Source organism: Myotis yumanensis, unplaced genomic scaffold (genome assembly GCF_028538775.1).
Source record: "Myotis yumanensis isolate MYYU_CA2020_CCGP unplaced genomic scaffold, mMyoYum1.0.hap1 SCAF_16, whole genome shotgun sequence".
Lineage (NCBI taxonomy): Eukaryota > Metazoa > Chordata > Mammalia > Chiroptera > Vespertilionidae > Myotis > Myotis yumanensis.
Genome location: NW_027223767.1, coordinates 32,334,499 through 32,361,519, shown reverse-complemented (window position 1 = coordinate 32,361,519; position 27,021 = coordinate 32,334,499). Strand labels below are relative to the sequence as shown.

The window sequence follows — 27,021 nt, the reverse complement described above, 5'->3', positions numbered from 1 at the left end:
CAGGCTCGTGTGTGAGGTGGAGCCTGATAAAAAAGGAAAACTATTAAAATTGTAATTCACAGTTTTGAGGGTCACATGAAAATTTTTAAGAAATGACTGATGTGAGACTGTGAAGTGATACTGTTATTACATGGTTGTAAGTCAGATGAAATTGCATGAAGGCTTTGAATTTAAAAACAAAACTGAGTCATTGAATCCAAGTGTTACTAACAAAAAAAATACTTGAATTCTAATTTAGTCATGGCACTGTTTTTAAAAGGACATATGTGACAAGTATCTTTTATATAACTAGACTTTGCTTTGAAAGTTCAAAAATGAAATGATATAAATTGATTTATAAATGGTTTGGCCAACAGCCACAAGGACAGAGTACTTCTATGGGAGAAAAATGGGTGAAGCACTCAAAATAGCTTGTGGTGTCTCTGCATTTTTATGTGAAATTGTCTTTTAGCATTCTTGAAATGTGGGAATGTTTAGAAAAGGTATTTGTTGTGAATCACTTCTTTGTCTGGGACTGAGTATTCAAAATATCTGAATCAGTGCTCTTGTATTTCCACACTTGACTTTCTTTCTAAAATGTATCACACAATCCATGGCCTTGGGCTCTCCTAAAATAAAATATAAATAATGGATGTTTTATGTTGAGAAATAAAAGCACATCCACCTAGAAATATATTTGTGAATTTACAACAATGTTTGGTATATATACATGTGAGCACTTTCTAGATTATATTTTTACTTCACGCTAAAGATTTTCAAACCTAGCAACTACTAAAATAATCTTAAGGCTTTTTCTCATGTATATCTCATCTTAGAAAACAGCTACCAAATAGCCAACCAATCTACTGAATGGTGTTAAATTCCTAGGGAATTTATCTAATTCTAATGTGATAGAAGAAAAGTATATTAATGAGACATTAGCCATAAGTAATACAAGCAAAAGGATAGCTGATTTGCTTTGAACAGATTGAACAACAACCTGAGATGAATGTGAGACCCAGCTTATGGACACATTAGAATATTTGCCTCAGTCTAGTGCTGATCAAGGGACATACCTCTCTTTGTAGTGTAAGGATTTACTTATAGGTGGTAAAATGAAACTGTTCTTTGGATTATATGTTGGAAGTTCCATTTTTAACTACTTTATTTATTTACAGATTCCAAATCCTCTGTTTGATCTGGCTGGAATAACATGCGGACACTTTCTTGTACCTTTTTGGACTTTCTTTGGTGCAACCTTGATTGGAAAAGCAATAATTAAGATGCATATTCAGGTAATTGTATCTTCTCATTCCCTACCTAATGGTGACGAGACCATTAAAAGGCATGTTTCTCTTGCTCATTCCAAGGTGAATTGTTAAGATTTTGGTTCTGTTTCTTTGGGTTGATCGCTTGCTTCAGTGCTCAGCCATGTCATTTAGAGGTTAGTGAATTTTGTGCAGGTTTTCCCTCTCCTTGTAGGAAAGTTGTGTCCTTTATTATCTTTCTCCTTGTTTCTTTTCCTTCTTTCCTTCTACCTTCGTTCCTTCATCTCTTTGTATGTGAAACTATTTATGCAAGACTTTTACCAAACAAAAACAGTGTTCCTATGTAGGAAAATGCATGTCATTTTCACATACATAGTCCAAAAATGTATCTTTACTGACCATGAGCTGGGATAATATTGCCTTTCACTAATTCTACTTTTCTTTCACACACTATGTAGCACTTCCTCTCAAGATACCAGTGTTCTTTACAGAAAAGCAGACAGATGTTAGTGTTGGGGAGAATGGGGAAGAAAGGGGTCTCCAAAGAGGGAGAAAGATGGGGGTTGTGGTGAGAGAAGTGAAAATCAGCAAGCCTTCAAAGACACTTTTAACAAAATGTTTAGTGTTTACTATATGAACAAAGGAGAAAAAAGGGACTAAAAAACTTAAATGAGAGGAACTGCATATGTGCTTCTAGGACTGTGATATGAACTGTTTCCTTCTAAGGGCAAATCTCACCAGAATAAACTAAAATTAACCTGGAAAGAATTCCTTAATCAATGAGGTTTGCAACAAAGAGACATTCACCAAAGGAAAGGCAAGAACAGTGAGTAATGTCCATGCCCTGGCATGATTCCTTAATAATTAAAAACACGTCTATCCCCCCTGTTTCTTCTTAACACCTCTCCACCTCTAGTTCTTAGAAGAAGAGAATGAAACAGAAAATGTTCAGCTGCTCTACTGCCCAGTCTCTGATATTAGATTTTGGCATTGGAATGAGTTGTTGAGCTTGTCCTGCCATGATAATTGCTCAAAATTTCAAGGATATGTTTTTCCTCCTTCATGGAATATTTTCCCCCACTTATATTAAGTATATTGTTCAATGAATATGGGTTCTGTAATATTGGAATGCTAGTTTCTTTAGTAAAGATTTAAAATATCACAACAGGATTTTTCAAGTAATAAAATATTATGGTGAATAACAAATGATTTTGCAGTGTACGTGAAGATAATGTCTTGTAATCTTTTCAGTTCTTTCGGGGGGAGAAAAGAAGCTAGCATTTAGCTGTAGGGAGTCTTTTGAAAGTAGCAACAGATTTAATTCCCTTTATAACAGCAGTTCCTCTAGGGATCTATAAACTTACACATCCTGCTTTATGTAATAATCTAAAAATTATAGGAAAATGTATTATGCTAACAGTACCCTATAGTGGTAGGATATGCAACTAATCAGAATAGTCCAAAATAGTATATTTTTAGAACATTTTTGTTGTTTTTTTCAAGTTATGATAATACTTATTTTTTATGTAGTGTTTCACACTTTAAAGCACTTAGTGTATGTCATCTGATTTAATTATTATAATCCTGGGAGGGAGAAATTATTACTCCCATTTTATAATTACCAAACTTACAGAGGTTAGTAAGTAATAGGTACCTAATAGTAAGTAACAGCTGGAATTTGAACCCTAGTCTTTTGGCTTCAAGTTCAGTGTTTTTTTCCCAGTCTTTTGCATTGTCTTCTTAACTATAAATTATTTATATGATTAAGGAAACTGAATTGTTTGATGCCTGGAATTTATTAGGACCTATACCAGGCAGTTGGCATTGATTATCTCAGAACAATCCTGTGAGGTAGTTATTATCCATATTTCATTGATGGGGGAACTGGGTTTTAGAGAAGATAAAATACTTGCCTAAGGCCCAGGAATTCAAACCAAATTCTATAAAGTTAAAGCTCATTCACTGTTTCTGAGTGGAAGGAAAGAAAGAAAGCTAAAATCCTTTCATGTTTCTGAAAGGAAAGAATCTGAGTTCCTTCACTAAACTAGAATATGCGGTATGTTTGCTATGTTCCATTGTATCAAAGAGGTGTACTTTCTAAAGGCATGTCACTTAATGTACATCTAGATATAGCTCAGGGCAACAGACATTTCCCATTCCTTGGGTAAGAATACTAACAAGTAATATAAACATTATAACCATTTCTGAAACACAGATTTTTCTGTAATCTAATAATAAACCTATCTCCTCTTCTGGTTCTCTTCTTTCAGCTTAGACAACTTTCCTTGATAAATATTGTTATTTTTATTGATATTTTGTCATCTGTTAAACCACCCCTAAAAATTTCAATTCAGCCCACCTAATAGTGTTAAATCAGGATCTCCCCTTCCACTGGACAAGTTGAGGTCCTCTGGCTGTAGAAGGATCCTTAAAAACAAATAATGAAGAAGTTGAGAAGTCAGCATGCTCGCATATAATACTTCATATACCGTACAATTTACTTAGCATGTGTATTGTTTATTCCCTCTCTACCTTCCCACCCGCCACCGCACACACTTATCCTGGAATATAGGCTCCGTGAAGGCAGAGATTTTTGTGTCTTGGCTCACCGAGGCATTCTGCCTAAATAGCATCTGGCATGTAGTAGGTACTTAATAAATATTTAATAAATGAATCTATCTACGATTCTTCTTACCATTGAAGGACTCTTCTTTTACAGATAGGTTCTTTTTTGTACATTCTGACACCAGTAGTTCCCTATACCCATATCTGTTTTTCTTCCTACTCTCCCCTTTCCCTTGTTTCTTCTTTGCACATGGTCGAGAGGGTTGGTTAGTGATCTGTGCCTTTTATTTACTTGGTAGAATCCCCCACTCAGACACATTTATTTCTTGCCCAGAACAGTGAATTTTCAAGCTGTTACATATTTTTTTAAAGTTATGATTTGTTCTTAAGCAATTAAATTGTGCAATTATCTGGGCATTTGGCTTATTCTGAATGTTAGGAAATGATAGTAGGGAAAACTTATTATGTTGGTGAGATCACTGAGAGAGAAGACCATTAGCTCTGTTTCTTAGTAAAAAATTTATAGTTCCAAGTAACTGGCTCTTAGTATGGATACTAGAAGCACCCCCCATATATTCAGGCTTTTCTCCTAAGTGATTTATCATAGTCTTATTAGTTTCATAATCTTCATACGCCATTTGTATAACATTGTTTATAAAATCATCATCCATCTTGTACCTGATTGACCTCTGTATGTGCTTGCTTTTTCCATAAGATAGGTATCTTTTTCCATTAAACAGATGCATAAACAAACACTAAAAAGGACTACAAACTTTTTTTATTCTCATTTCCTTACACATATCCTTATACTGCAGCTGCCAATGTCTATTAATACTAGGACATTAATTAAAATATCATTGCTTTATTGTTTCAAATAATAAGCTTTTGTCTAAAGTAAGCACTTTCCTGAGATTTATAATGAATAGATTTTTTAAAACATATTTTTATTTCAGAGAGGAAGGGAGAGAGGGAGAGAGAGAGAGAGAGAGAGGAGAGAGAGAAACATCAATGATGAGAGAGAATCACTGATCGGCTGCCTCCTGCATGGCCCACGCTAGGGATCGAGCCTGCAACCTGTACATGTACCCTGACCAGGAATCAAACTATGACCTCCTGGTTCACAGATTGATGCTCAACCTCTGAGCCACGCTGGCTGGGCTAGATTTTTTTTAATGATTGTTTTTATTTGCCTTCTCTACCTTTTGGTTACATAGGCTATATTATTTAACAAAAAACAACAAAGCACTAAAGAGTTTTGTTTTTTTCCGGAATTTGTAGAGAGAATCTAGAATTACTCACATTTAATCAGTTATTATCACTCCTTTAAAGCTAAACTTTAATATCACCTTCTTGAAGTTAGTTAATTGTACTTATGTAACCTTTCCTTTCTCTGAATTTTTTTTTTTTAATCCTCACCCGAGGATATTTTCCCATTAATTTTTAGAGAGTGGAAGAGAGAGGGAAAGAGAGAGAAATATCGATGTGAGAGAAACACATTGATTGGTTGCCTCCTGCACACACCCCACCAGGGCCCAGGACAGAGAGGAGCCTGCAACCAAGGTACATGCCCTTTACCGGAATTTAACCCGGGACCCTTTGGTCCACAGTCTGACATTCTATCCACTGAGCCAGACCTGCAAAGGCCCTTTCTCTGAACTTGGATATCACATTGCTTTTACCACTAATGGCATTTATAGTTTTATCTTTAGATATACATATACATATACATAGGATTTACCATTTTTCTACTGTGTATAGAAAAATTTATAAGTATCTTTAGGGCTTGAAGTATTCTTGTCTCTCTGTTCCCTAAAATCTCTTAATAATGCCTTATATTGCCCTGATCAGCTTGGCTCAGTGGATAGAGCGTCGGCCTGGGCACTGAAGGGTGTCTGGTTCCATTCCAGTCAGCGGCATGTACCTTGGTTGTGGGCGCATCCCCAGTAGGGGGTGTGCAGGAGGCAGCTAATCGATGTTTCTCTCTCATCGATGTTTCTGACTCTCTATCCCTCTCCCTTCCTCTCTGTAAAAAATCAATAAAATATTTTTTAAAAAAATAATAATAATGCCTTATATTATCCATAGTAACTACATTTTGTAACATTTATTGAGTTGAAAATATTTATTACACATTAGCCCTAAAGGCATCTTTACTTGTGAGGTAAGGTATCAACATTTTTCATTAATGGAGACTACCTCAATAACACCAAATTGAAAATGACCCAGGTCTGGTACAGATCCTCACTAATCTCTTGATGCCTTTGTACCCTAATCCTGAGCAGCCAAGCTCCTTCAGGATCTGAGAATGGAACTTTCATGTTAAAAACTTTCCATGAAGGATGGACAGTCTTTTCAGATGCTGTGGATTAGATTTAGCCTAAAACCCTGTCATCAGGCTGGTCAGCTTTCATTTCAGTGGTGGGGGCCACGTGGGAACCCATGACTGCAGTTGTATACACCATTCTAGGATACATAAAACATGTGGAATGTCTACCCAGCCTTCGGTTTCATGACTCATATTTTTCCCTCAGACATGGTCACGTATCCTAATGAGACTAGAACTGTGTTTAGGAAAAAACATCTTTAAAATACAAAGTAGGTAGGAAATGATATCTTTTATAAAGAATTTTTAAAATTGCATTGAGGGGCAGCACCTCACCTTTTTAGACTGTTAATCAGAATTGTGAATTTATATTGGTGTTTTTTGATGAAATATTTAATATTTTATTAATACTAAATAACTATTTTAATATTAAAACTGGTGTTTTCTTTACAGAAAATCTTTGTTATAATAACGTTCAGCAAACACATAGTGGAACAGATGGTGGCTTTCATTGGGTGAGTAATTCTTTAAGGACTAATATTAGTATCACTTGGAATTAGAGGAAATGTATAAAAGACTTTATTGGGATAGAATTGTTGTGATAGCTCTTCATTTTTTGAGGAAATATCTTTTGCCCTATTATTAGTTAAATTGAAGACTTTCTTGAACTGCAGCAGGGAAGGATGAGGCTCAGATTAAACCGAACATAGTAAGTCATGCACTTCTTGATTTAAAAGAAGTTTTGGAGTTTGAGACTGTAGCCCCTCCAGAAAAATAAGAAATTCTCTTTATATAAAGACATGTGTTTTGTTACAGTTTAATAATGCTTTAATACAATGTCATGTCTTTTAGCCACATACACAGGTTCATTTAATTTAAATACAAACCTTATATAAAATATTAATCTTTCGTAGTATAAGACATGATAAGATGGCATAATATTACCAAAATATGTCAGTTATGAACCTATTACTTTGCTAGGGAAAAATCGGGTCATTTTTAAAGGCTTCTATCCAAAGCTTTTATTTTCATGTGTATAGAAGAAAGACTAGTTTTAACATATGCTTTAAATGGTAGTGTTACAAATTTTGGTAGTTCACATTGATAAAACAGTAAAGAAAAACTCATTTTGTTTGGTTAATCAAATTAGCTGTCAACTGGAATGTGAGTACTGTCAGATATTAAATGAAACTTTTTAAATATGTGAATTTTTATTCAGTGTTTACGGGAGAGAGGTTTTTTTTTCATTTAATAGCATTACTGACCCATAGTGGGAAAGTGTTACCTTGAAGTGTCCTTTATGTAGTTTTGGCATAAAATTTTATCTTAAAAGCCATTTATGAAACAAAACATTTAGGAAAATTTCTGCTATTTAAAAAAATGGCCACTTTGAGGTGAATTCATCAGTGTTAAATTTATTATTCTTTAAACCATACATGGTATATTCTATTTTCTCTTTTCTGTATATGGTATGTTTTATCAAAATAGTTTTTAATATTTTCTATTTAGTTTTTAATATAAAATTGAGGAAAAACATATTCTTGAGAATATACTCAGTGGAGCCAGTCATTGGTTCTGATTATAAATATGGATTGTAGCTTGTACATTAAAATTTAATTACTCCAGTTTTTTGTTGCTTGAATCCTTAAAAATAAAGTGGTTTTAAAGTAACCATATGCTGCATTAAAAAAGAATTGGAATACCCTTGTTCCTTAGTTTTAAATACTATGAAGGCATTTCCTCTGTTCATAGAGAATAGTGTTCCACCTTGAGAAAATTCTGAAGGACGTATACCTAGCTAACTACCACATAAACCCCCATTGTAGGAGTGACTGTGCTCACAGCACCCTCCATTCTTCCTTTCTGCTTTTCCCAAACTGGACATGTAGAGAAGGAAGTTTTTTACATCCTCACCACTACCACCTTTTGTTTCCCCAGCCTTTGGAGTTTCCAAAGAATTAGATTAGTTAGCTCCCTGTCTCATCTACCCACATCCAGTGTCATTCCCTTCTAATCTGATCATCATACTGCAGTTAGTAACTTTAAAAAAAATCTTGCCCAGCCATTCGTGGCTCAGTGGTTGAGCGTCACCTATGAACCAGGAGGTCACGGTTCAATTCCCAATCAGGGCACATGCCCGGGTTATGGGCTCAGTCCCCAGTGCAGTGATGGCGAACCTTTTGAGCTCGGCGTGTCAGCATTTTGAAAAACCCTAACTTAACTCTGGTGCTGTGTCACATATAGAATTTTTTTGATATTTGCAACCATAGTAAAACAAAGACTTATATTTTTGATATTTATTTTATATATTTAAATGCCATTTAACAAAGAAAAATCAACCAAAAAAATGAGTTCGTGTGTCATCTCTGACACGCGTGTCATAGGTTCACCATCACTGCCCCAGTGGAAAAGTATCCTCCAGTGAGGATTAACAGAAAAAATAAAATTAAAAATCAATGAAAAAACATATCCTTGGGTGAGGTTAAAAAAAAAATAAGTAGCTTCGTTGTTTATTTCAGAAAAGGGAAGGAAGACAGTCAGAGTGATTCCCTAGACCCATTGTTGAGTTGAACTCAAAATACTGCCTGTAGCTTGCTGTAGAACCATTCTTTGATTATTAGTAATCCATCTTCACACTGTTAAAACTCTAAATGGAATAACAAATCATCAAACTAAACTAGAAAAGTTTGGAATACAGCCTTTTTAAGGATATCTTAAAACTGTGTACCCATAATTAAGGAAGTGATGAATTGCCGTGGTCGAGAAAAAAATCAAAAGACAAAAAGTCAGCAACAGTTCAAATTTACAATAAAATTATGAGATACTAAGGCAAGGAAGAATGAAAAATGAATCTCAAGAGTAAGGACAGCTATGGAGTGGAAGAGGAAAAGAACACACGGGCTTTGGACAAAATAAATCCAAATTTGAATGTGAACTCTGCCACAGTTACTTAATTCCGTGTCCACTGTTCTTTCAAACAACATGAGTTGAGTAGTATTGTTTTGAGTAGAATTTCTTTTTCCAGTTTAGGAGGCTACTATTACCCTTTCCAACTTCCAGTCAAAATGTGAAATGTCCTATATCAAAATATTATATAGTTTAGTTGAAACAAACTCATGTCAGGGATTTGATATTTCAAAGCGTGTGTTTAATTTTTTAATTTATCTTTATTGTTGAAAGTATTAGAGATGTCCCCCTTTTTTTCCTCCATTGACCCCCTCCACCTTGTACTTGCCTCCCCAATCCCTCTCACCCCCGCCCAGGCCGTCACCACACTATTGTCTGTGTCCATGGGTTATGCATTTAAGTTCTTTGGTTGGGCATGTGGATTTTTAAAATGTCTTTCCTCTTGCCCTAGCCGGTTTGGCTCAGTGGATAGAGCATTGGCCTGCAATTGAACGTCTTGGGTTCGATTCCGGCCAAGGACACATGCCTAGGTTGTGGGCTCGATCCCCAGTGTGGGGTGTGCAGGAGGCAGCCAATCAATGATTCTCTCTCATCATCGATGTTTCTATCTCTCCCCTCTCCCTTCCTCTCTGAAATCAATAAAAAAATATATAATAAAAATTAAAATAAAATAAAATAAAATGCCTTTCCTCTTTAGTTTCATGTTACCTGTGTTCTCAAAGTGTCATTTTCAAAAATTTCCACTGACTGAATGGAAAAGTAGACCACTAAGTGACTATTTTGTGTGCTCTGAGGAAAGATGGAGGGAAGGCCTATTTCCTTAAAGAAAGTGCCCATTTATTTTCTTCTCTGATTTATAAAATGCCTTTAACCAGGACAAAGTTTTTATCAAAGATTACATAAATAATTCTTGAAGGTACTATTTTTTTAACATACTCTGAGCATTCTACATACATTATTATTATTGTTTACTTCTAATTGCAGCCATGTATGATGCGTATTTATCTCCCTTTTATTAAGGAAATGAGCTCTGAGTGGTTAAAAATAATTAACTTATATAATTCTTTATTTTAGTGTTTTTTAAATTCATAAAAGAGGTTCATACCATATGTAATCTTTTGGAACTTTTCACTTATATTGCTAATATCATTGTGTGTGGCTGAAAATTATTTATTTTGACTGTTATATGTTCCATTGGGTAATTATTCATCCATTCTCCCTTGATAGATACTTCAAATGTTTTCATGTTTTTTTCTGTTTTAAATAAATATGAGCACTTCTTAGCATAAGATAGGTGAGCACATAGTAAGGAGCCTAAGGGTCTGATGAAAACACAGAAGGATAAGGTAAACCAAAGAGAGATTGGACATAGAAGCAAGATAACCCTTAGTTTCGATAAGTTAAGATAACTTAGTTTTGTCTATGATCAAATTTGGGCAAAATCTCACTACTGGTGTGCCTGTCGCCTGCCAGGCCAACGCTACTCACCTCCCCCCGGTGTGGCAGGGGAAGTGTTCGTGTTGACCAATTACATCTGTAGCAGGAGGTTTAGTATTAATTTTATACAGGTTTGAATGCTACACTGATGACTAAAGGAAAATTCCTTCCCCGAAGGGCTCCTGGTCTCACGGTAACTATGGTGTGGCCAGCCAGATATGATACCCTAAGTATGCTTTTGGCCTCTGGTATTTTTAGTACAGTGTGTCTTTGTGCAATAGTCCTAAGGTCCCAGGGAGAATGTAAGCCCTACCTTCAAAATTTACTGTAATTTTATTTTATTTCATTTTAATTTTTATAAGAGTGTATTTAAGCCAAACTGATGACATGTGCCTAGGGGCAAGATCTCAGATGCTCTGGAGAATAAACAGTTTTGCAGCTTCTTTTATGCATTTGAAGTTCTAAACATTACTGTAATTTTTAATGTAAATGATTCTCCTCAGAAATAATAATTAGTCGATTTATTTTTTGGACGGTGCTGGAAAATAATTGCCAGTGTCATTAGGTTTAGGGAAAGGTATTCTGTTATCCATTCCTAAATCAGAGGGTTTGTCTAGTTATGTATGGAAATCTGAACAGATGTAACGAATCAGGTAGATATTCTGAGAGAGATTAAAATACAAATAACAGCCTTGAGAAAAAGCTTTTTGCTTTATGGGATGTTTGGCAGGAGGACAGAAAGAAGGTTCTGAAAGAACGAGTAGGCATGTAGTGGAGTTTTTCACTCCTTGGCATCCTGGGTTGAAATAAGTCAAGGGACAGAACCAAGAACCAGGGAACTTTAGAGCTTCAAAGGCATCATATTTATTGCTGTCTTCTTTTTTTCATTAAGATTTAAACTGATTTTTATTTAGACTTTATCTTATGAGAGAAACCTAGTCATGTTTCTTAAAGAGAACCAAGTGTAACTTTAAAATCATGATTAAGATGACATGTCCGGTATTCTCACTAAAGAAAGATGAGAATTTCCAGAAAATAACATTAAGCGTATGACCCGTAACAAACCATATGCAGAACATTGGCTCATTGTCAGGTTGCCAGTGTCTTATTAGAAGACAAAGTCCCCAGTTTTACCACACAAGAAAGTTTCCATAACTCAATCACTGAACTTGCAGGGGGAGGGGTTGGCTGAAGCAGGGACTTTTTACCAGATACAGAATGTTCCATGCTCTTCTTTGCTGTCTCCTGTTTCTGAGTTAACTTAATGTTTGACCTCAGAGTCGGACTTGCCTGTGGCAAGAGAGATCATTTTAACCAGGGAGTAATTAATGTTTGAATCTTAATACTGTTTCTCGCTCCTCACTCTATAACAAGTGGTCAGAATGACCTAACGTTGGCCTGGACATTTTCCTCTACAGAAAAAAATCTGTCCTTTCATTTTAAAATATAAAATAGTTCATGTACTTGATTCTCTTTTACTTTGATCCTTGTAGAACAATCAGGAAAAGTTATGGGAGTGTGGAACACAAATATTTGTATTAACTGAAAAAGGATACATGGACCCTATTTAAGACCCAGCTGCTGAGATTGTTATACACACTGATTTCATGATAATCTTCTGTGATTTAGGTAGTGTTAAAAAAACAGACAACAGGCCTTACATGGAGTCACTTGTGTTAACTCCACAATACAAACTGAGACTTAATACCTAACTTAATTACAGTTTCAACCTCTCCCAGGAGTGGAATCTTAAACCAGTCGATCTGTAATTACCTGGTCAGCACTAGTGAGGTAATCTGCCTGCTGGACCCCTGCTGTCCCCCAAAGGAAGGTGACCTTACGCTCTTTGCTGGTAACTTCCTTGTCCTCTCCTCCTGCCTATAAAAGACTTCCTTCATTTTGTACAGCTCTTCAGAGCTCCATCCTGTCTGCTAATGGGGTGCTGCCTGACCCATGCCTCATAGAATAAAGCCAGTAAGATCTTTAAAATTTAGTCAATTGAACTTTGTTTCGTAACAGTAGGAAACTCTTTCCTCTTCATGTCCTCTTCATATAGTTCATCTTCTCTTTTGACTCTTAACTCTTCTATGTTTGTTGCTGATATTGGGAGGCAGCACAGTTAAAGGTTAAAGAAGAATTCTGGAGTTAAACTGTTTAGATGAGAAATTGGCATTGTATTAGGAGGTTACTATTAACCATAATTAGAGCATTTCTGTAGAATGTTGAAAACAAACTCAGTTAAGTGTTCTGTAAATATTTGTTGGCTTCATTAATTCATTTTTTCATTATTAGGAGAGACCTCTTTGTATTATAGACTGAGGGAAGGCTAGTAAAAAGCTAGAGATGGAAAATACAAATGAAAAAAAGGAAGGATTGCCCTGGCCAGTGTGGCTCAATGGTAGAACATCGACCCATGAACCAGGAGATTGTGGTTCGATTACTGGTCAGGGCACATGCCCAGGTTGTGGACTCCATCCTCCTAGGGGGCATGCAGGAGGCAGCTAATTGATGTTTCTCTCTCTCCCTCCCTCTCCCTTCCTCTCTCTGAAATCAATAAAAACATTTTTAAAAAACAATAAAAAACAAACAAACATTTTTTAAAAGGGAGGGTGTGGGTAGAAAATTTGCATTTAGTGAGCACCCACTGTTCCAGAGTTAGAGAAAGAGGTAATCTGCTTGAAGTTGAAAATTTGGACAAGAGTATTAGTTTCAAATGGCTGCTTTGTGAATTTAATAAGGGGTCCGCATGAATTCTTTCTGTCCACGCTCCTCTCATTCATTCGTGTATGTTCCTGGCACAACTGAAACTAGTTACTACCCATGTTACTTTCAGTGAGAAACCTACTGGTTTGGTTTTGTGGGTATAAATATATCTTTTCTCTCATCATCCTACTAGATTAAGTTCTTTGAGAGCAGAACTCATTACTTTTTTTTCTTAGTTATCTACTACATATAGTGATTTTCAGCGTAAGTAATAATAATTGAAATAATTGGATTGTTCTTAAATGATACTGAGTTCCAATCAGTACTATCACTTTTTTATCCACTCATCATCACACCGCTTTGAATAATCTAAAAGACATGTCACCTTAAATTTAAAATTATGCCAACTATTCTTGACCTTTAGTGGTCCCTAGTGCTGATTTTATTCTTATAATTCAATGGGTCTTTAAGCCAGCCACAGATTGATTGGTCACCATATAAAGCTCCTCTAATCTGTTATTTTCTATAACTAAAATCAGTTGATTTTTTTTTCTGGAATATAAAGCTCTTTTTTTATTAAAGTATAGTTGACATGCAGTATTATTCATTTCAGGTGTATAACATAGTGAGATTTCACATTTATATATCTTACAAAGGGATCACCACAGAAAATCCGCTATCCATCTGTCACCATACAAAGTTATTGTAATATTATTGACTGTATTCCCTGTGTTGTACTTTAGGGACTTAATTATGTTATAAGTTTTTACCTCTTAATCCTCTTCACCTTTTTGCCTGTAAGCCCACCGCCAACCCTCTATCTGTTTTTCTGTGTATGAATCTGTTTGTTTTGTTTGTTCATTTGTTTAGTTTTTTAGATTCCACACATAAATGAAATGATAAAAGTATTTGTCTCTCTGACTATTTCACTTAGCATCATACCCTCTAGGTCTATTCATGTCACAAATAGCAAGACTTCATTCTTTTTCATGACTGAGTAATATTCCTCTGTGTGTGTGATATGTATGTATATATATATGTGTGTGTATGTATGTATTCACTTCTTCTTTTCCATTCACCTATTGAATAACACCTAAGTTGCTTCCATATCTTGGCTATTGTAAATAATACTTTGGTGAACATAGGGGTGCATATATCTTTTTTAATTCGTGTTTCATTTTCTTCAGAAAAGTACCCAGAAGTGGAATTGCTGGATCTTTCTTTGTCTCTTATTATAGCTTTTGTTTTAAAGTTTATTTTGTCTGATATTTTAACATATTTTGTTTTGACAACCAATCACTTTTACTTGATTCTTGTAGACCACTCCTTTAGCTCTGGCCTCTTTCATTAACATAAATGCCTGCTTGTCTCCTGCTCAAGTCTAAATTCTGAAATGAAGTTTTGTTCCAAAGCTTCCCTTTAATGATAGCATATTTCAGAGTAGCCGCTAATTATAAGGAGGTCTTCCCTTCATTCTAACTCTTACAGAAAACAATTCCAAATGTTCAAAAGCAAGGACAATTACAAATCCTTTTTTTGAAAGATGCCTGTAATAGGAATATGTTGTAAGGCAGTAGCAACAATACACCTGATGTTTCTATGTAAAGCAGTGGTCTTCCTTCTGCACAGCCACTTAGAAAGGGAGGGTGTCATGTGTTTATAATACTACTTTAGCACACAATGGACTAACTTGAGTACAAAAGAGGTTTTAATAATTTGAAAGGGGCACAGATGTGAATGAAATTCAAGACGTTTTAATTCCGAATCCTGGAGTTGAATCACAACGTATTTTAAATGGTGCTGGAGGCTATCCACCCAAACTTATATAGATGAGAAAGCCGTAGGTTGTTTATTTATTGCATAGTTTTTATTCTGAATTTATTTTATTGAAGTATCTTGCAAGATCCTGAGATGTAAAGGAACTTGGTTTTGGGTGGGCTACTACATTTCAGATCCAAATGCAAGTAGAATACACCAGGTACCAATTTTTGTTATCAGCCTCAAAAATTGAAATTCCCCATCAAGTTAAATGGAAAAATTAATAACACTTTGATTCAAGTCACACAGGAGTACTGGATCCATTTTTACTAGGTTAAATATAAGTTGATTTTCAGGTAGCACCAGTTCATTTACTTGTCATATTCCTGGGTTTATTAGATATCAGTTTGTTTTTCTTTTTTTCCTATTTGTTTTCTCTAATCTCTGAGGACTAAAAGGCTATAATCATCATGGAAATCAGCCTGATGGCCTTTGGCTTCTTCTGCATCATAAATTCCCCCTCCCCTCTCTCCAGGGCATTCTACCTTAGGAGGAAAGTTTCATTTTCAGGGCAATCTATCACTGTTGAACCAGGCCAGGAGTCTGAGATCCATTCTGAGTCACCATGAATAGAACTCTAGTACTGGTTGGGCCCCAGGGAAACTGGTGGTTAAATACTGTGAGAATCTTTATCAGACAGGAAATGACAACTCATTAAAATACTAACCGTTAAGCCTGTTTAGATCACGCCTAGGGAGTGGGGAGAAAAATTTAACTCTGTAGTGTTTGACTAAAGTGTGTACATTTCTGAAAACAGAATTATTTATAACACTGTTATCAAGCCGAAACCGGTTTGGCTCAGTGGATAGAGCGTCGGCCTGCAAACTGAGGGGTCCCAGGTTCGATTCCGGTCAAGGGCATGTACCTTGGTTGTGGGCACATCCCCAGTAGGAGATGTGCAGGAGGCAGCTGATCGATGTTTCTCTCTCATCAATGTTCTAGCTCTCTCTCTCTCCCTTCCTCTCTGTAAAAAATCAATAAAATATATATTTTTTTGAAAAAGACTGTTATCAAGAAAGAAAATTTCTAGTCCATCATGTTGCTGAAGTTCTGCCAAACTGTCATTGCCTCTTTTGTACAAAAGATGTAGTGGGGGTGGGAAGAGAAGGGGCTTTTATTTCATCCCTGAAAGTATATCCTAGAGGCACCATGATTATACAGTTTAGTCTCTTTAGGAGGAGAGGCGTCTGTTGGCTTTTCTGGTTAGGGCTCTCCTCCTGTGCTCCTGAGCCAAATCTCACTTGATAGAAGATTTCTCTGGAGTCGGAGGATAAAAGTGATGTTATGATAGACTATAATAATCCTCAGTTAACCAAGAAAATTTTTAAAGATCCTGATACTCCTTTGAAAAACAAGTTTTAACTGTGGACACAGTCCCTTGAGGTTTGGCTTTCCAGATTTTCTTTTTTTTTTTATTGATTTCAGAGAAGGAGAGAAATAGAAACATCAACGATGAGAGAGAATCATCAACTGGGGACTGAGCCTGCAGTCCGGGCATATGCCCTTGAACAGAATCAAACCCAGGACCCTTCAGTCTGAAGGCCAAGGCTCTACCCGCCAAACCGGTTAGGGCGCTTTCCAGATTCTTAAAGGCCCTCTTCATAATGGCCTATTAGAAGAATGAGTGAAAAAGAGACAGATAGTCCACATCTTTGTAGAAATATATCTTTTATTTCCTCTAATATATTACCTAACAATCCTGCATTGAGTTGGTCTTCTAATTAAGTCTTAAAATATTTTTTACGTTTTGGGAACAAAGTGTAATATTTGTACCCTTTACAGTTTCGCTTCATGATAATTTTAGTACTTCTATTTATATTTATTTTGATCTTTGTTATTTCTTTGTGTGTATTTTTATAACATATATAACATTATTATGGTAGCACATGTATATAACATTTACATATATATATGGGAGAGTAGGAAGTCCACAATACAAAGGGGGCTTACGATAAGCATGTTGCAATTTATTATGTTTTTTCTATCTCCATTAATCAGATTTATAGCTTGTAATTCCTAGTTTTAACTAAACAAACCCTTACAAACAGGCAGTGAATTAAAGAATTTCCTATAAATAAACAGTAGAAGGACGATTATACTAATAATGAACTCACAAGAAACAGCAAAAAAAGTTGCAGCATTGATATTTCACCTACTCCTAGTATATGTCTATAGGAATCAGCCAAAACAATCTCAATAAAGGACAAGTGTATAATATGCCTCAAATAGTCACTAATAATAGCATGAAAGCCATCATAATTAGCGATACATTTCATGTAAATTTTAGCCCTGGCTGGTGTGGCTCAGTTAGTTGGAGCATCTTCCAGTGTACCAAAAGATCCCAGGTTCAGTTCTCGGTCAGGGCACGTACCTAGGTTGCGGATTCGATCCCAAGTCAGGGCAAGTACACCAGTGTTTCTCTTTCACTTCCATGTTTCTCTCTCCCCGCTTCCCCCTTCCTTTATTACTTAAAAATAATAAAAGAAGAGGGTAGAGGGGAAGTAAATGGCGATGGAAGGATACTTGACTTGGGGTGGTGAACACAAAGCAACATATAGCCCGGCCAGTATGGCTCAGTGGTTGAGCGTCAGTCTATGAACCAGGAGGTCACAGTTCTATTCCCGGTTAGGCCATATGCCCAGGTTGAGGACTCATTCCCTAGTAGAGGGCATGCAGGGCTCGTGAGCCTCAGTTTGCCGACCACGGATCTAGGCTCCTTTGCCGTTAAAAGCCACTATCTAAAAGTACCAGTCATCATCGGAGTCTACTTCAAAAGACCTCTTTTATACTTTTTGAATTATAGCAGCAGGAGAATTGATTAAATCCTCTCCTTACTTTCTTTTTGTACTATTCCTGCCTTGAATCTTATTCTAAAGGCATTTTCTCATATTTTTAAGTTTTCAAAGGTTTAATCACACCCGAGACCAGCGATTTTCAACCTTTTTTCATCTCATGGCACACATAAACTAATTACTAAAAATCTGCAGCGCACCAAAAGATATATTTTTTTCAGTGGTTGGAGCGCTGACCCTTGGATTGAAGGGTCCCAGGTTCAGTTCCCGTCAAGGGCACATACTTCGGTTGCAGGCTCGATCCCCAGCCTGGTTGGGGCATGGGTGAGAGGCAGCAATCTGTGTGCCTCTCTCACATCGATGTTTCTCTCTCTCTCTCTCTCTCCCTCCCCCCTTCCCTACCCCTCCCTCCCTCCCTCTTCTCCTCTCATCTCTCTCTAAATATCAATGGGAAAATGTCCTCCAGTGAGGATTAACGACAACCAAAAAATAGATACAGCCCTGACCGGTTTGTCTCAGTGGATAGAGCGGCGGCCTACGGACTGAAAGGTCCCAGGTTCGATTCCTGCTAAGGGCATGTACCTGGGTTGCAGGGGCATCCCCAGTAGGAGGTGTGCAGGAGGCGGCTGATCGATGTTTCTCATCGATGTTTCTAACTCTCTCTCTCCCTTCCTCTCTGTAAAAAAAAAATATTTAAAAAAAAAATAGATATAACTTTGACTCATTCACACCGGACAGCTACTGTTGTGTTGGCTGTTGTCATTTTTTTATTTGACAATCTAAGGGTTTAAAAGAGGTCAGTGCCCCTGACTAACTAGTCATGTACTGCGTGTTTTAAAAATTCTTGCAGCACACCGGTTGAAAATCGCTGCTCTAGCCTAGACAATATGATTCATCATCAGAGGTATGTTACATAAATTAGTCTCAAAGTACTTCACAGTGAACCAAAGGTAAAAAAACATTGTGCCCACATTTTCTTCTAAGAAAGATAAAGGCTCCTTACCTTACAACCTTACTAGGAACCCATGTCAGACAGTATGTTTTCTGGAAAGCCAGGGAAATGTACATGATCACATTAATGCTAAAATCCTCAAAGAAGTGGTTAAGAAAGGAACAAATGCCGAAACCGGTTTGGCTCAGTGGATAGAGCATCCGCCTGCGGACTGAGAGGTCCCGGGTTCGATTCCGGTCAAGGGCATGTACCTGGGTTGCGGGCACATCCCCAGTGGGAGATGTGCAGGAGGCAGCTGATCGATGTTTCTCTCTCATTGATGTTTCTAGCTCTCTATCTCTCTCCCTTCCTCTCTGTAAAAAATCAATAAAATATATTTAAAAAAGAAAAAAAAAAAGAAAAAAAAGAAAGGAACAAAGCCTATATTAAATACAAATTTACTTTATTAATTCCCATTTAATTCTCTTAAGCATTTCAGCTGCTTAACTTTTATATAGGCCCCGTGTAAATAGAGCTAAACCATAAGACAAATCAATTTTTTTAAGATCATGTTATTTCTATGTTATTAAGCACTGTGCCCGGTTTTATGATGACACATAGTAACAAAATACACACCTGGCTGGAAAAATCCAAACAGAATCAGAATCAGGGACAGGAAAATTTCCGGTCTTCCAATAGCAAGTCCCAATTTGATGACTATCTGTACGATGAAAAAGAGATTCAAAGTAAATCACATGGTGTGTTGCTTACTAGTATACTAGTATCTGGTGAACCTAGTTTGAGAGTTACACAATTTGAAAGGAGACCCTTGAAAACAGGAGGAATCATGAATTTTTGGAATGGGTGTGTGCTTAGGACTAACCAACAAATGAAAATTTAAGCTTTGTGGAAAAACTAGAACAGTGATGGCGAACCTATGACACGCGTGTCAGAGGTGACACATGAACTCATTTTTTTGGTTGATTTTTCTTTGTTAAATGGCATTTAAATATATAAAATAAATATCAAAAATATAAGTCTTTGTTTTACTGTGGTTGCAAATGTCAAAACACTTCTATATGTGACACAGCGCCAGAGTTAAGTTAGGGTTTTTCAAAATGCTGAGGCGCCGAGCTCAAAAGGTTCGCCATCACTGAACTAGAGTAATCACACCACCACTCTTCATGCAGCCTCTGCCGATTGTGATCTTCATCTGGAAGGTTTTCTGAGTTTTGTGGGTACAGAGAATAATGCAGACCTTTCTAATGGACCAATATGAGGAGAATTAAAAATACAGATTTCTGTCCAGCTGGCATGGCTCAGTGGTTGAACATCGACCTATGAACCAGGAGGTCATGGTTCAATTCCCAGGCAGGGCACATGCCAGATTTTGGGCTTGGTCCCCAGTGTGGGGCATGCAGGAGGCAGCTGATCATTGATTCTCTCTCATCATTGATGTTTCTATCTCTCTCCCTCTCCCTTCCTCTCTGAGATCAATAAAAATATATTTTTTAAAAAAATGCAGATTTCTTATCGGATAAGTGATTTCCGGAAGCACAGTCACATATGTATTAAAAACTATTTAAATATAATAGCTTTTGTTTGCATATTCAGTCAGGGCCCTTGACAGAATTTTGTGAAAAGTTTGTCTTGTTTCAGTTTTAACACATCCTTAGGTATGTAAAAGCACAGCAAATACTATTCCCACTAAACCACTCTGAGCTCTGGCTGGGTTTAGACTTCTGTGGCTTTTTTCCTTTTCTTTTTTCCTGGACTTTTGTTTGCATTTTCTTAGGGTTTTTTGTTTGTTTGTTTGTTTACTTTCCTTTATTAAAATCCATAACAAAAGTTCAAAAATTGCCATCAGATTAATTTGTTGGAAATTTATTTTTTCATGAGTTATATTATCTGAAAAATGTGTGTGCCAGGAATATAAATTTTCAAGATATTACTATCACAAGGCTTTTTCTACCCACCATGTTGAAGGTTTACAGCAAGGATAAGCAGATGAGATCAATTTCTGTTTCTTTTCTTTCTTTCTTTTTCTTTACTTTATTTACAGCTTCCTCACTGAGAGAAAGTGGCTATTTACAAGGCTAAGTGAAGCATATTTTAGTCCAACAGTTGACTGTAAAATAGGTCTGTGTGTTGGTTCTCCTTCTATTAATATATTCTTCTGTATCACAAAACTGTAAGAACTTTGAATTTACTCGGCACACAAAGGACTTCCCCACTCCCTGTGGGCTGAGATGAGAGTTCCCGGCCAAGTGCACAGGGTCTCTGAGTTGAACGGCTTTCAGAGAGTGGCATTTAAGCTATTTCCTAAGCCAACTACAAAAAACACCCAACTGTACTGCAGGTTACTCCTCCAGCTGCCGCCCCACTCCCATATATGCCTTAAATTAACCTTTAACCTTAAATGTCAGAATGGACTCTCACTTTTGTCTGCTGCTTGGCTATAACTGGAAAGATGAAGCTGTCGGCTGGCATTATTATTTGTCTTAAATGCATGTTAATAGTGACAGCTGTGGTTTCAATTTTTATCTAGTCCATTACTAAAATAGTTGTAGTGTTAATTAACAAAACCCTAGTATAAGAGTGCCTTGTATAAGCTGAGGCATCTGCTCTACGCCGTGGTTTGTAGAGATAGAGAAATGAAAATAAAACTAAAATTTTGATTGATATATAAAGTGGATTAAGAGGAATCTGATAATTGGTTATATAACACTTAAAACCAAAATATGTTAACTTTTTTAAGGTTTATTCAGATCATGTGGCATCTGTTCATAATGGCGATTAATATGTTGCTATGAAAACTTTTAATTTCTCTATTTTCAGCTATTTTCCTAGTCTCTTATGAGAAACTGCAGCTCCCACCCCACCACCAAGAACTCTCCAAAGCATAGTAATACCATAGCAACTTGAAAAATTAATCTCAGCATCAGGCCAAGATAATTTTTTTTTTTTTTTGCCCAAGATAATTCTTGGAAAGTTGCCTATCATGTAAATATATAAAGACATATATTCTCCATCAGGTAAAGTGGATTTCCAATGGCAAATTATTTATCTTTCCAAATTCTTTTGAAGGGGGTCTTGAATGATTGCCAGGCACTCTTGCATTTTTCTCAGCAACAAAAACAAAAAATTAGACCATTCCTCGCATTTGGTTCTTAATTTTCTCTGTAAATAATTACTTGATCCTGGATCCCAAGTATGATTTGAGGCAAATTGTAAACCATATTTGTGCTCACTTCCATTCAGAAGGTAGAGATCTGGAGAAAGACCAAGGCACATGTAATGGCCCAGCTGATGTGACTCAGTGGTTGAGTGTCGACCTGTGAACCAAGATGTCATAGGTTCGATTCCTGGTCAGGGCACATGCTCAGTGGGGGTGAGGGTGGAAGGTGTAGGAGGCAAATGATGTTTCTGTCTATCTGTCCCTCTCCCTTCTCTCTCTCTCTAAGATCAATAAAGGTATATTAAAAATAATTTTGTAAAAAAGACACATGTAATAGAATCCAGCACCTGGAGGACATCAAAAAGAGAATTTTCAAGCCATTTCTTATACACCCTAGCTGTTTAAATTAGCATACAATCATTTCAGCCTTTCTAAATGAAAGAGTTTTTTTTCACATTTTAAAAAATTAAATAATGGCTTGACTTGGGAAATGACATAGGTATTAAGTGTGAATGAACCAATTTCTGAAGGAAATGTCTTATCAATCTGCAGTCTTCAAAGCCAGTCTGTATACTTCACTAGAATTGTTCTCTTTTGTATTCATGTGGTTTGTTTCAAGTGTAAATGGTGAGGTATTTGCATTCCCTTTGCATTATATAAAGAACTACCCAAGGAAAATCTCTCTTTTTAAAGAGAAAATTTGTAGTACTATTGTTGCCCCTTCTTGTCAGAATCAGCAGTAATAAACAGAAACAGATCAGACTCAGCTCTTCTGGTTTATCCCACTAGTGCAAGGCCACTTGAAACTCAATGACAGTGGACACATGATACAATATACAGACGCTGTTGTATAGAATCGTCCCTTAAACCTATGTAATTTTAATAACCAGTGTCACCCCAGTAAATTCAGTTTTTTAAAAAGTCAGTGAGAGAGAAACTGGGACTGTAGGTTAGGAGACTTGCCCTTCTCCATCTCAGTGTGGGTCTCCTGGTCTAATCAGTGCAGGCGGAGCCTCTACTGCATATGTCCTTTCAGGGTTTTTTAACGCAGCTTCACTATTCGTAAAGGACAGCTTCACCCCCACACCAATCGCTCTCCTTCAGTTCCTTTGGAATATGTCTCTGTACTCCCAAAAATTAAGTATTGATTTTAAATTATTTTGTTCCCAAATCAGTGTGTGTGTGTGTGTGTGTGTGTGTGTGTGTGTGTGTGTGTGTGTTAAATCCCCATAATGATTCTAAGTCTCTTGTGGGCATGGACTACTCCCCCCACCCCCCATAGCACCAGTTACAGTGTTGGACACAAAATAAGGACTTCATTAAGTGTTTGGTGGTTTATAATTAAAAGGAATAAAGAAAAGTGTCAGCCAGGAGTTATATATTTGTTAGCTTCCGGTAAATAGCAAAAAATTTCTCTTCCTTTATTCCTCTGCTTTTTATTACAGAAAGCAGCAACTGAATTGTTCTAGAAATTAGGTGAAGTTAATCTAATAGTTGCTGAAAAGGGAGAGCATTGGCCACATGTTGAAATACCTTTTGCTGGCCCGGGAAAGAGATTGGGTGCGTTTACCTTTTGGCCCTATTAGCCTGATGGGAAAATAAGGGGGCAGAAAATAGAGATGTTTGGTTTTCTAAGTTGCCCCAAGTTACCATTTTAAAAACCGCCTGCATGCATTTCTGAAACGGGAGTCCGGTGGTTACAGTCACCAAACCGGTTTAACTGCACTGCCTCCCCTTGTTCTGGGTGAGAGGGAGCTCCGAGTACATAAGCTTATCAGCGATCACTATCCCAATCATCTGAGAACAAGTTGTTTAGTAATGTACCGCAGTTTCTGTGCAAACCATCTCCCATAAACCATGAAGTGATTCAAGGTTCATAGTTCCTTCTTTGTTCCTTTGTTAATCACTGACTTCTGACTAGTGGGAGGAGCCTCCCAAATTTGCTAATGCATTCTTTTTGGGAAGGGATGACGCACAGATTGTCCTAATAAGGACTTAGATTGAGAAAGTACCGCCCCCTCGGAGAAGATGGGACAAGTCAGAGAGAGGGCGGGCAGTTTCTTTTTCAACTGGGGATGACACAAGCATAAGTCATTTCCTTATTAATCGGTTCAAACCAGTTCTTACAGGAACTGGTGGTGATAAATGTGGGACTTCTCAGAAGTCATTCATTTTATTCTTTGTGCCACACCAGTGAGCAGCCTCCGCTGAGCTGGCCTCACTCTGAGGATGAACTCTTCTGCTAGAAGCAAGCAGCTGAGCTCCTACTCTCTCCCAGACGTGTTGGTGGGAGAGACTTTTCTCCTTTATGGGGTTGTTACAGGATGAATTTTTATCCATAAAAAGAGTTCTCAAGACTTCACCAGCTCTGCTGATAGTTCTACTTGTTTTTTCTTTCTACCAATCCCTGCTTTTTGAATCCAGGCGGTAAGTGGATTTTTCCTTAACATTTTTCCTTCTTTTCTTCCCAAATGTACCTTTTTCCTTGGGGTATTGTCCCTGCCTCCAGTGCTGTCCCCGGCATAGGTCCATCTCTGCAGAAGCCATTCCAGGAGTACCTGGAGGCCCAGCGGCAGAAGCTTCACCACAGGAGTGAAATGGGCACACCTCAGGTGAGACTTCCCCTCTCCCCCACCGTGCGGGGCGGGAATCACGCGCACGGGGCTCACTGCATAGGCACAGATAGAGTGAGGTTTGTTTGCAAGTCTCCCTCACAGACGTTGAGGCTCCATGGTCTCTACTGGGAAATTTGTCTAAATCAGAACATGTAACTTCTGTTTTGTGCATCTCCCAAAGTCATGGCTAGGGCTAGTGGGAAATAATAGATCTGTTATGTAGAATGAGTTATTGCCTTGATCTTAAATTATTTATTAGCAAGTATACTTTCTGAGTGGATTTAAAAGTTGACATTTATAGCTTAACAAAACTGAGGTCACTGGAACATCTCCCTTCATTTTTGCACTATTTTTCTTTTCAGAGGTGGGAAAATAATCATTTTTTAATAAATCAAGGCTCTTACTATAGCTGAACATAAAAACTTTAACTTAAGTTAAGCCTTTTCTGTGACAAAGGGAAATGACTAGAAGAAGATGAGTAAGCAGTAGCCTGAGGTGGGAAACTTGAAGGAAGCACAGTTGGGTTGTTTTGTTTGTTTGGTTGGTTGGTTTTGGATGGCCTTACACTCTTTATGTGGCCCTGTGCTCCCCGCAACTGACCAAACATGATTTCAGAAACAGATAACATTTATGTTTTAAAAGCTGCTCCCAGTCCTGGAACAAGAATATATAACTCTCTCGACACTGCCCTGTACAAGTGTCTGCAGACTTTATTCTTATGTAGTAAGAGATAGGGATGGCCTCAGAGTCGCCCCATTCTGAACCATGTGCACCAACATGGACTTTATAGCCAGCAAAGTGAAATCTTAGTAACTGGTGTAAAAGGGCCCAAATGTCTATTTCAGGGTAGCTAGAGACCTGAGACTTTTCATCTTTAGACTTGATAGGCTATAGGCTCCCATGGTCTCATTTTTTTTCTAAAACATTGTAGATGGCCCCCGTCTTACTACTGAAATGATGAAGTGTTTCTTGTGGCTTATTCTGCATTTCTTCCTGCAGGGAGAAAACTGGTTGTCCTGGATGTTCGAGAAGTTGGTGATTGCAATGGTGTGTTACTTCATCCTGTCCATCATTAACTCCATGGCACAAAGTTATGCCAAAAGAATCCAGCAGCGGATAAAATCAGAGGAGAAAACTAAATAAGCAGGAAAAGTTTTTAACTTCAGGAACTAGAATGGATGGGTTCTGCCTTAATTGGGAGGACTCCAAACCAGGAAAAAAACTTCCCTTTTCCATCCTGTTTCGATTTAACTTTTTTTTTCCTGAAAACAGTTTAGTCCATATTTTGCACTGACATACTTTTCCTTTGTGTGTTAAGGTAAGGTGTCCACCCTCAATTCAATTCAAGCTGTATTTTATGAGGGTGGAATGGGATGGTCAGCAGCAAACTTAACAGAAAATGGCCTTCTATTTGTTACTTTCAAAAGGCCCACATAGTACAATTAAAGAATTCCAGACACCACAAAAAAAGTTCTTAAGTATGTTAACTATGTCAAGCTTTTTAAGCTTGTCACAAATGACTGCTTTGTTTTTCTAAATCATCAAAATGTATATAAATATTAGACGGGATAACAGTCGTGCATGTCTATCATGGTACAATTTAACCTGCCGTCCTGCCCAGCCCTTCCTCCCCCTCCTACCAAAAAAAAGGCCATTTTATGATGCGTTGCACACCCTCTTGGGAAATTGATCTTTAAAATTTTGAGACAGTATAAGGAAAATCTGGTTGGTGTCTCACGAATGAGCTGACACCATTTTTTATTCTGTATATTTAGAATGAAGTCATGAAAAATCTTTATAAAGACCTCTTTGATCATTCCACAATTGTGTTCGTTTTCTTGAGCGTTTTGGTTTTTTACTTCCTAGTAGCTTCTACCAACTGATTGACAGCCTTGCCAAATCCACCTACAACCGTCATTTCTTAAGCCTTCGTTTATTTGCATGAAAAGAGACAACATCCATTTTTGTTGCTGGAATTGGGCAGCTAGCTGCACCCCGGTGAGATGGTGCCGTAAGGACGGGTGTCATGAGGGGATTTCTTGGATTGTGAAAGCAGTAGAGATGGTAGCATGCAAGTCAAAGAACACGGGAGAGAGAAATAACTCATTTAAAAAAACTACACTTTTCTCATGTGTTAATTTTAGCTCAGCATGTACTCTGTTTTAACAGAAATTTACTTTTATATGTAACTTAATTTTCTCGTCCTTTTCAGTTTTGTTCTTATGTGATGTTTCCTTCGGGATGTTTCAAGTTGAACTTGGTCATTTTGTTTTGCTTGAGAGGGAAATAAACAATTTCACTTTCTTCCTTTAGGAAAATTGCTACTGACATTATGTTGAGAGTAGAATTGGGTTTAAATCTCAACAGGCCAGAAATGCCTGGTTTGTTTGATCAAATCCTGCCTGAATGTCTGCTTGTTTTGCCTCCCGTCGTGACATCTCCATGGCTGTACCACCTTGTCGGGTAGCTTATCAGACTGATGTTGACTGTTGAATCTCATGGCAA

The 27,021-nt window shown here is 37.2% G+C and overlaps 1 protein-coding gene across 1 annotated transcript in view; it reads left to right on the top strand.

Moving 5' to 3' along the window:
• The window catches only part of VMP1 (vacuole membrane protein 1), a 103,144-nt gene extending 76,804 nt beyond the window's left edge, over positions 1-26,340 (top strand). The window contains exons 9-12 of the mRNA XM_070395369.1: positions 1,158-1,274; positions 6,589-6,650; positions 24,411-24,513; positions 25,516-26,340. Of these exons, the coding sequence (XP_070251470.1) occupies positions 1,158-1,274; positions 6,589-6,650; positions 24,411-24,513; positions 25,516-25,659 (426 nt within the window). The 3' untranslated portion in view covers positions 25,660-26,340. The remainder of the gene's footprint in view (positions 1-1,157; positions 1,275-6,588; positions 6,651-24,410; positions 24,514-25,515) is intronic.
• The last annotated feature ends 681 nt before the right edge of the window (positions 26,341-27,021 follow it).